The sequence below is a fragment of the Mytilus californianus genome, unplaced genomic scaffold, assembly GCF_021869535.1.
Source record: "Mytilus californianus isolate M0D057914Y unplaced genomic scaffold, xbMytCali1.0.p SCAF_33, whole genome shotgun sequence".
Taxonomy (NCBI): Eukaryota; Metazoa; Mollusca; class Bivalvia; order Mytilida; family Mytilidae; genus Mytilus; species Mytilus californianus.
The window spans coordinates 438,314-450,293 of NW_026262683.1; the positions used below are offsets into that span (position 1 = coordinate 438,314).

Consider the following 11,980-nt stretch of genomic DNA (forward strand, 5'->3'; position numbering starts at 1 on the left):
ATTACGATATGCTATCCCATTTACAATTAGTGTTTTACAGTACAACCAAATATCCAAACTCAATCTTTGTATCGAAGAATGAATTGAATGATTGATTGGTGTTTAATGCCACTTTATTGACTTTTGACTATTTCGTTACGGTCTATTTGCATTGGTGAGTGAACCTGGGTCCCCGGAGAAAACAACCCACCTTCTATGAAAGAATTTGGTAAAGATCTTTAGCAATTAGTGGTAAAGAAATCCTTGACTTAATAATTACCATTTATACATATACCAAAAAGTATTAGGTAGTTTAATTTCACGGCACGTATTCAAAGGTAAAATCACAAAAATACTGAACTCTTGGAAAATTCAAAAAGGAAAGTCCCCAATCAAATGGCAAAATAAAAAAACCAAACACATCAAACGAATGGATAACAACTGTCATATTCCTGACTTGGTACAGGCATTTTCTTATGTAGAAAATGGTGGATTGAACCTGGTTTTATAGCTAGCTAAACCTCTCACTTGTATGACAGTCGCATCAAATTCCATTATATTGACAACGATGCGTTTGTCAAAATCTCACATAAAGGAACAAAAAATCGTTGGATGTTGCAAGGCTATTCAATAACTCTTAATTTCACGGAAAGGTTGAACATAAGAGTGATACTCATGTACTTTTTAATGGGCTGTATCTGTCATGATCTTAAACTTTTAACATTTACTTTTTTATTTTACAAAGCATACATTTTGAAACTTAGAGATGGTTGTAAAAAGAAAACAACCAAAAAGCAAATGTAAATACCCCGAAAATATGTTTCTATAACTTACCTGCAATTAAAGAAATATTAAGTTTATCAAAATAATGAACGTTTTCGGAGATTTCTCAGAATATAACTGTATATACATTTCATAGTAAATATTAAATAATTCTTCAACTACAATCGTGCAACAATAAAGTATTTTTGTATATCTTATAAATAACTTCCTCAGGCAAAGTTGAACTGAAATAGAGCCTATTTTTATTTCAAGGTCCTTATGGACATTTTGCTCCTCGACTATGTCGGTCCCTAGCTTCCATATATTCAGTGTGAAGTGTTCCTGTCGAAGGTAAATTAAAAAAAAATCGCTTTGCTTGCATGGAAATTTATCAAATGTTGTAATCATTGTTATACTTAAAACAGATTTAACTGTTGATACAAGCATATACGAATGCTACATTTATTTTTATTAGTATTGAATTCTTACTTTCACTAACATATATATTATGTGACTACATTCAAGAGGCAGAACGTCAACTCTCTGATGAGAGATTTTATAAGAAATTAGACTCTGACCCCACCCCTCAATTCAACAAAGAGATCACCACAAACCTAAAAAACATGTGTGAACAGGGACATATTGATGAAAACACATTTAAATATCTAAAACCTGAAAAATCAAAGCCGGGGCGTTTCTATCTTCTGCCCAAAATACATAAAGTCAATAATCCAGGTAGACCAATTGTTTCCGCCAATGGCCACCCTACAGAGAAAATATCAGAATTTATTGAATTTCATCTGAGACCACATGTGGAAAATTTACCATCCTATATACAAGACACAACACATTATCTTAAGAAAATTGAATCTTTGAACCCTCTCCCACCTGAAACGATCCTTTTCTCGCTTGATGTTACCTCCCTCTATACTAACATCCCCCATGACGATGGTATTGAAGCCTGTAGGGAAGTCTGGAACTCTCGTAATACCTTACATCCACCGACTGAATGTCTCATCCAGCTTCTAACTTTGGTATTACAATGCAATAACTTCACATTCAATGGTGAACACTTTCTCCAAGTTAATGGAACAGCAATGGGAACAAAGATGGCCCCGTCTTATGCCAATATTTTTATGGGGAAATTAGAACAGAGAATTCTCAATTCTTCTCTTTATCAACCCCTCTCTTGGTTCTGATTTATCGATGATATTGACATGAAGTGGGATAATACTGAACAAGAACTAAATTTGTTCATTTAACATGCCAACGATGCCCATCCCTCAATAAAATTCACATATGAAATCTCTGACTCTAAGATCACATTTCCTGACACTACAACGCAAGTGAGGGATTGAAACATATTTACAGATCTGTATTGCAAGCCCACAGACAAACATCAATATCTATCTCCTTTGAGTTGTCACCCTAAACATTGCACCAAGAGCATTCCCTACAGCCAGGCCATACGAATAAAAAGGATTTGCTCCACCAACGATATTGCAAAAAAAAAAAGACTACAAGAACTTCGCGGTCACCTAAAACATCGGAGCTACAAAAGAAAAGACATTGATAAAGGTTTTTCTCGTGCTAACAACATCAGCCGAGATGAACTTTTAAAATATAAAGTCAAAAAGGTCAACAGGAGGGTGCCTTTTGTGTTGACTTACCATCCAAAATTTGACAACTTATCTCACCTAATCCGCGAAAATTGGAAAGAAATCGAAAAACATCCTAAACTATCCAAGATCTTTCCCGAGCAACCTGTACTGGCTTTCCGTAGGCCCAAAAGCCTTAAAGACTTGCTGGTGAGAGCTGATTTATCCTCTCAAGCAGGCTTTTCGTCTGTGGGCTCTTGCAAGGGTTGCGGAAACAAACGATGTCTGACTTGCAAACAAATACTGGTTACCCAGACTTTTAACAGTCACTCCACTGGTACAGAATACACCATATTTTGCAATGTTAATTGCAAGACTACAAATGTTGTGTATCTCCTACAGTGTAAATGTGGTAAACAGTATGTTGGCGAGTCAGAACAGCCGTTTCACAAACGAATGAACGGTCATCGTAGCGACTACCAATGCAAGCCAGACCTCCCTCTCAGTCGACATTTGAGATCCCCTGGCCACACTCAGGCAGATCTCAATCGACTGACCATTACAATCATTGACCACAACTCTGCTTGGTCTAGGGAGGATACACTCACTCGGGAAAGATTTTGGATAAGAAAATTAACAACTTTGGCACCAAATGGGATAAATGAAAAGATGTAGTTCGACTCCATGCAGTGCTTCACATTTGGGTTATATTACTTATTATTACACTCTCTGTTTCTATTTCTTTACCTTACTCATTTCTAAAATAAATCTGTTGAATATACCAATTTAAATTGCTTAATATTTTGAGGGATGTAAAAGTACCAAGCCACGTTCAATTAGTTAACCTTAGTCCAAATGTATTATTATATTTTAACGGCCGTTTGTTTGCTATGTTTAAATACGCAGACTCTGTTGTAACTACTCTACCGTTGTCAAATTTGAAATATTTACAAAGTTAGATCGTTCAGTGCTGTTTATTTGGAATTCTTATTGACGCAATCGTTCTTGTAACATCATAACTGTCGTCACCGTTAAATCTTTAGAATTGTGCTAGTTCATATCGCACATTATTATTTTTTATTTAAAACATATATTTGAACTCTCTGTTGTAATTAGTCATATAACCTATGTCGTGTTTAACACATATTTAGAATTGTGCAAGCGTCTTACCTGATGTTCGGTTTGAATTTTTTATTGTACAAATTTCAAGATTGTTATAGTTTAATCTAAGTAGACTGATATATGATTCATTCAACATCACAATCATATTTACTGATGAAGGATATCTGTTATCCGAAATATTTATAAATAATTACATTTATAGTTCCTTTTTTTTTGTTATTGGTGTTGTTGTGTACACTTTTTAGGCGTTTATATAATTTATTTATTGTGTTCATGTATCGTTACTCGTAACGATCCAGCGCCCTCGTGGGAAAATCGTTGACTATTATTCAGAAGTTTTATATATATATATATATATATATATATATACTTTATATTCATAATTCTTGAATTTAGTTACATACTGATAATTATAAGCTTCACATCGAGTGAGAATTAGAAAGCGCTTGATATTATCTCGTGTTATCTAAATTTAATATAATAATGGACGAGTTGACGTCAAGCGAAAATCAATTCTTACGAGTTACATCAATTCTCCTATTGTTAAAAACACAAAAACACAGGTAATCACTGTTATTGTCTTTTGTCCGTTAACAGTACAGCGCATGAGAACGTACAGCGTCGATATTTGGCCATTTTACGCATAACAGTTGAATTAAATTTGACTACATAAATATTTTCAGCAGAAACATGTGACTGTTGTATATAATAGAAACAATCACAAACTTGCGTCGCCACGATAAAACAATGTCCGTTTTGACCCTCGCAAGTCATCATAGGCATTACGTAAAGACAATGGAAACGTCGCATTTCCTTGACAAATTTCAAACAAACGGTTTTTGTATCATTTTAACTTATATGAAACTTAGTTCATGGAGATACGAGATTATTGTCATTATGACAGCAATAGATAAAGGCAACAATCATAACAAAAATTTATATCTATTAAATACTGAAATATCTTTGTTTTCAGTTTTCGTGGGTTGAAGGAAAATGTTTCCTAATGGATAAATAATAGGTGTTTTACAAATTTTACATTAAAGTCTGTAGGACATTCTTGGAAATGATAATAAAATCGAGGTCAACGAAGGTGTTTGCCTTTAAACAAAGTATGAAAATGACAATTGTTTCATTTGCAAAACATGATGTCTGGTCTTTTATTTGCATGTTTTTTTTTATCAAATGTAAGTGTTAACCCAACTTCGTACTCTTAACAAATGTAATCATTGCCGTTTTTTTTTAATCAAACGGTTCATACAGCTGCTTAGTAGTTAATAACAATTTAGCCTATATACAAACAAATAAACAACAATAAAAGACAAACTGAAAATAATAGCTTCATTCAAGATCAAAATTAAAAACTTAAGATAACTCATACTAAAATCAAGCAACTAGGAGACATAGTTCAGAGCTTACCAAAAAATGAAAACAACACATTATGTAAACCTCATGCATTTCTGTATTTACCTTCATCAAAGCTCAAGCCCAAATAATTCAAAGCCAAGCATTTATAAGAATAGAAACAATTGAAGAGCTATATCACAAAAAAATAACCTATGGCTAATAAAATAGTCAAATTCATCTGAGGCCAACTTTGCCTGAGGGAGTTGAAACCTTAGTTTCGTTTTAATTTCAAAATTTATAAAAAGATAATTGTAGAAAGGATTGTTATAAATCATGTCAGTTCCGAAGTACTGACTACTAAGCTGATGATACCTTCGGGGACTGATAGTTCACCAGCAGAGGTATTGACCCAGTGATGGTAAAAATGGAAACAACACTTTATATAAATTTCATATATCAGTATACATTTGTTGGTACAGTTAAAATAATTCATTGTGGTATATATTTGCACTATATGTATTATTAACGTATAACAGTTATTTATGTTACAAGGGTCAGTGGAGGAATTATGTTAACGTGATAGATAAGTTAACAGTAAAGTTTTCCAAAGTTTTGTCTGTATTATCAATTTATAAACGGTTACGAGTTATGATAAAAACTTGTCAATAAACATTCTACAAAAGTAGACGTTTTAATCTTATCCGTTCTTATTTTAAATTTTAATGCATTACTAACCAGATACTACAATTCTTAGCGTTATGTTGTTTCCTCCGACAGTGTTGTTGACTTGAAAACTGTAGAAACCGGCTTGGTCAATCCTAAATTTTGAAAGTACCAAAGCTGATCGGTAACTAAATGTATAGACTGAAACATTCCTCCCGTATATGGTTGTATTGGCAGTGTGCCTCTCCAAGGTTGTAAACAAATTAGAACTATTGATCACAATTGAATTACTAGTAGAGTTTGTCCATTGGATTACTCCATTTATATCAGGGAAAGTAATAAAATCTACCGCGATTATGACATTCTCTCCAACTTTGGCAGTTATATCTGTGTTGAAGTTGATAAAAATCGGTTTATCTAAAAACAAAATATTTCAGATGGATTATTTCTATAACTATGAAACATCTTCTGAAAGTGTTGCGGAAAATTCTTAAGGGACATCTAAACACAAAAGTCGAAATAAACTGACAACGACATGACTGAAAAGAAAAAGATCAACGGACAAGCAACAGTATACAAGACACAGCATAGAAAAAAAAGGCTGAGCAACACGAACTTAGTGGAACATGTGATCAATACGACTCCGTATGTCGGTTTTATAAAAAATACGACACATAAACATGATCTTGTCCTGATATGAATGATAATTTTCTCTGGAAGTGTACCACCAATCCATTAATTTTTCTGTCGTATTGCAAAAGTCATAGTACACGGGGATAGCTGACAGCACGTGAGCACAATTTTTATTTGCTCTTGCATATCTATTTGTAGCTAATAAAGCAGTCAGTTCTTCTATAGAAAATGTATATGAAATCCCATGAACGTCTTATATAAGCACCTCTGGTAATGCATGCATTATTTGTATATTTGAAAATAATACCCGGCCACGAATCTGGCATCATATATCGAACTAATTATTCACAAATTTCCTTTAAAACAACAATCACATGGATGGCTGGTTGACAAAGATCACATGAATGGCTAATTATGTATGATTAAAATGATCAAACAGTAATACATGTAACAAGCAACTGATCAACCTTCAAATCTTGCCTAAGATCTTTTCGAGTACAGACAATCTAAGACACTTTTATATTGCAATAGTATTACAACATTTGACAATCCCGTCCATTTTTCACGGATGTGACCTACCGAATTAGACTTATTACCGGGTTTTTACTAACATAAGCAACACGACGGGTGCCACATGTTGAGCAGGATCTGCTAACCCGTCCGGAGCAACTGAGATCACCCCAACGTTTTGATGGGGTTCGTTTTGCTTAGTCTTTAGTTTTCTATGTTGTGTTTTGTGTACTATTGTTTGTTGTTGGTCTCTTTCGTTTTTAGCCATGGCCTTGTCTGTATATTTTCGATTTATGAGTTTGAATGTCCCTCTGGTATCCTTGTATCTTTTGACTGTCTTTAAAACATATTGGGTAGGGACATAATGTAACGCTTTCCCTCCTGGATATGAATTTTTAAGTTTGCCTCCATAATGTTTATATTCTATAAAAGAATCTAATTTAATAACAAATAAAAAGTAAAATCACAAAAATACTGAAAATTCATAACGAAAAGTCCATAATCAAATGATAAAACACATCAAACGAATGGACAACAACTGTCATATCCTTGACTTTGTACAGGCATTTTCTCCTGTTATTGTAATTGTACGTTCTACTACAATACATACATTTTACTTCAACTTCTGTTCCATTTGTCTGATTTAATCTTCCCTGACGATCCTCGATACCATTATTTACGATGCAGTCATAGTGTCCAAAATCTTGATATGACAAATTTTCCAGCGAGAGAATTTGTGAGTTTGTTTTAAAGGTTCGAATAACTTTATCACGGAACATGTGCCTCCACCCATACACAAAATTGGATGGTTTCCCGTTGGCAATGCATTGAAGTTTGACATTTTTGCCCTCTTCAATGTCATACATATTTTTGTTGACTGTTACATCTGGAGCAACTGAAAAATAACTTTTGTAAAAAAATACACTAATGCATATGATCATGATGATATCCTGACGTAAATGATTTTTTTTATGAAGAATACCATCAGTTCAACCTAACATGCACAAATTATATCAAACTTGGTTGTAATAAAATTATAGATATTCCGTCGACAACTTTGAAATGTGAAGGTTTTGTTTAATTTGTTTTCACCAATAAACCTATATATATCGTCATCTCCAAGTTCTCAGTGATTAATTTGAAGACAATTATTTTTTGTGATACTTCGAAACCACTTTTGGTTGCTATGTACGCGGCTACAAATACACCATGCTTCCTCGAGAATTTTTGATGCTCTACATTTCTGAATTCAGGATAGCGTTTCTTACAATAAAGAGGCATTACGGATCTTTCATGCATCTTAACGTTGAATCATCACAATGTAAGCAATAAGCAGTAAACATTTTAATATTACAATCGTCAGCAGTAAATGTATACGAAGAAATGATATTTCTGACAGGCTTTTGATATGTGTATTAATAATTTAAGATTATCAATGTACTGAAATAAACATTATTGAGTATTGCAATAATTGAATGAAATAAATAAATTGATCAAATCTATATCTTTGTTAACAAACAATATTGAAGGAATGATGTTTGCATTTGAAAGTTTACCACATTATCATACATCTGAATATTCAAAAATCTTAATATGATTCAATGCAAGAAGCTCGGCTAGCTACTTAGATAAAATAAAAATAAAAAACAGCCGAAAAAATCATTGAAGTTCCAAAATTTCTGATAAGCATATATAGATTTGAATTTTCTTTAAAAAGTTCCATTATTTTTTGTTATGAAGTGAACTTTCACGTAAACTATCATGCCTACGGGTAAGATATTTTGTTATGACATATGATTGTATATAAATGGATCTATGGTGAAAAGGTTAATAAAAAAAACCCCAACATTTGAAATCATTGATATCTTGGAAATATTTGTAATTTGACATGTATTGGGAATAGTTATTCAGTATGTGGTGATTATATAAAACTCAAGCCATATTGTATTTACATGAAAATAGTTTAATGTTGTTTATATTAATATTATCATCCTTGTCTAAAAAGACAAAAAATTTTTTTATGGTTTGATTAAATGTATATTACTAATCAAAAGGTACAATAAAATTTTAATTTATTGTATATTTTCATTTTTAAAAGAAATCAAACGGAAAACGCTTCTTAATAAAGGCAATAGTAGCATTCCGCTGTTCAAAAGTCATACATCGAGTTAACTAAAAAAAAGCAGGGTCACAAACCAAAACTGAGGGAAACACGTCAGCTATAAGAAGAAACAAAATGGAACAACAGAAACACTGAACTACTACAAAAAAACCCTCAACAACTGCCATATTCCCGACTTGGTACAGGACATTTTAAGAAAGAATGGTCGGTTGAACCTGGTTTTATGGCTTGCCAAACCTCCCGCTTATATGACAATGTTTAAAATAACGCTAATATGACAACATTGCATGACAGGAATACAGTACAAATAAATGGAAGAACATTCAGGACAGAGAAATACATTAATAAATAATATAATAAAACCTTTTAACATATAAACCACAGAATAACAACATACACCTAAAATTAATTTACGAAAGATTACAATTACAGCACAATAGAATAATGAACTGTGCGTCATAAGAATGTATCAACGCCACAAAAAAAGACGTCACAGGTAAATTTCTCAAAATACAATATAAAATAATGATTACGTTTGTATTGGTGTTATTTGATGTATTTTCTAACCATTACGAGCATATTAATATAGAACTGTGTTAGTAATGGTGTAATTATTTTATTTTCTAACCATGTCGGCTTGTCTAATTCAAACTGTGTAAAAAGAAATAAATCCTGTGCGTACAGTTGCTCCAAACTAAACAGTCATACAAATGAACTAGGTGATTAATATATTTACTGTTACAATCATATAGAAAATAAAAATATAATTAAAAACACAAACGATAAGACAGTATATCCAACCAGAATTACTAATCAAACATCATAGATAATACATGAATGTTTGATGTATACCGAGACACGTCTAATAGCAATGCAAATTCACATTCGGCAAAACAGTCACATTCGGGAATAGGTCACGTTCGGCAGACCGGACGACGTTGATAGGTAACCACAATCTAAGACGTGGTAAAAATTTCGCCAGTTAGTTTAGACACAGACACATCGTAAAGATCAACTAATTCGTGAATGTCCATAAAGTTTACAGAACGTCATTTTAATTTTTCCACCTCATACCTCTGTTAAAGCAGTTTCTGCGTAAGGAGAACACTCCTGTTTATGTAGTCCGTATAGTGTGAACATGCACAAGCATAACTTATCAACTGAGATATGTAAACACCATACAATGGGACAGAGGGTATGTTACTGCTGAGGAATGGGAAATTGAAAATTGTGATTTGAAATCGTTCCGTTTGTCATAGATTTTAGTGTGAAGTCGTCCATCTGTATCAGTATTTAGGAAAAGGTGAAGGTATGAAGCAGTTTTTCTAGTATCAGTAGTATCCTTAATTGCAAGTTCACTGGGATATATGAGATGCAAGTACTGGCTGAAATATGGATTACTCAGTGATAGGAGATGATCAATACATCTGAAAGTAAAATTAAAGAATTTCGCAAGGTTTTTTTTGTTTTGTCTTTTTGAAAGTTCTGAATGAATTCTGCATCATACTAGTACAAAAAACAAATCGGCTAGTAGGGATTCACACGTACTACCCATTGAGATGCCGAATGTCTGTTGAAATATCAATCCTCCAAACTCAACAAATATATATTGTCGATCAAAAAGTCCAGCACTTTGAAAATATCATCTTTAGTATATTCTCTGATAGAAGCAGTGTGGTTCTTCGAAAAATAAGAATCTTTATAACCCATTACAAAAAAAATGTATATCTACGATTTTTATTTTTATATAAAAAAAAGTTCTGTTCAATCAGATGGTGAAGTCAATCTTTCAATTGAGCATTTGGAATAGTAATGTTAAGCTTAGAAAAATCAAGTGTTAATGTTGCTGCAAAATTGCAGAGATTGCGATCTAATATTTAGCAGTAGATTTGTAGAAATTTTAAGAATCAACATCTGATTGACACCACTGATGGATTATATTTTTGAAGATTATCGTTTACCGTAGAAAGAATAGTAGTCAACTCTTTAGAGAGATGTTTAGTTGAACGTCTTGATGATCCTGCTATATCATGTATATATCGTTCTATATAAGGAGTTTTGTGAAGTTTTGGTATCCAGTATAATGACGATACATTTTTTTCGTTTTCTTTGATGTTAAGACCAAAAGAAATAATACGGTTAAAAAAACATGGTCCATTTTTCCCTTTTAAATATTTGCATTCTACTTTTATAATAACATTCATGGAAAATATATTTGTATAACGTAAAGAAATGTGGTATGATTGTCAATGAGCTAAGTTAACAAAAAATAGGTCACCGAACGCCTTTAAAAACACACCTTATACGTTATAGTATTCGATAAAATGCCCCTAAAAGACTAATTTTAAACAATTTCAACGAGAAAACTGAAGGCCTGATTTATGTACAAAATAAAAAACGAAATCAGATATGACTTAACAGCAACAACTGACACTGAAATACAGGCTCCCTACTTAGGACAGGCATATACAGAATGGGGCGGGGTTTAACATGTCTTCTGGCGAAAAAAAAACATTCCTCTAGGACAGTGGCGTAACAGTACAACATAAGAACTACAAATAAAGGCAACAGTAGTATACCGCTGTTCAATAGTCATGATTCGAATAAGCAAAAACAAATCCAGGTAACAAACTAAAACAGAGGAAAATACATCAACTATAAGAGGAAAATAACGGAACAACAGAAACAATGAACTACAACAAAAGCAAACGCCAAAATTCATAGAAACTGACTGTAGATAACAACTGCCATTTTCCTGGGGGAAAAACCAGGTTAAATGAGCTTAACTCATCAGATCGACAGAATGTTCAAAACAAAAGACACAAATTACAGATCTGAGAATACTCACAGTTGCTAATTCAAGGTCAATAACACAAAATTTGGAAAATCATGTATCTTAGACTTACATAAATCAATACACATCCAGAATCCAATAGATTAAGTGTCAAAGTGGCAATCTCCATGTCAACCACTAGCATTTAGATAATGAGTAAAACTAAAACTTATTTGGAAAAAAGTATTGCTTTTGATTTCGGTATTTTCTTAAACGAAAAAACAAACTTGCAGACATGAAATTTTTGGTGACAGATCTATTTCTATTACAGGCATATGAACACATTTTTGTTCTTCTTTTTAAAGTAATAAATTCATTAATACATAAACATTAGATTTACTAAAACAATTGAATTTTCAACAATAAATGTTTACAGAGCCGATTATTTGGGTTAATGGCTCTATTCAAAATAAA

At 32.6% G+C, this 11,980-nt stretch overlaps 1 protein-coding gene across 1 annotated transcript in view; it reads right to left on the bottom strand.

Annotated features, from left to right (window-relative positions):
* Positions 1-7,500, bottom strand: part of LOC127736563 (uncharacterized) — a 33,469-nt gene extending 25,969 nt beyond the window's left edge. The window contains exons 1-2 of the mRNA XM_052247136.1: positions 7,222-7,500; positions 5,541-5,885 (exon numbers count right to left, since the gene is read on the bottom strand). Coding sequence (XP_052103096.1) covers positions 5,541-5,885; positions 7,222-7,477 — 601 coding nt within the window. The 5' untranslated portion in view covers positions 7,478-7,500. The remainder of the gene's footprint in view (positions 1-5,540; positions 5,886-7,221) is intronic.
* Positions 7,501-11,980: the final 4,480 nt, after the last annotated feature.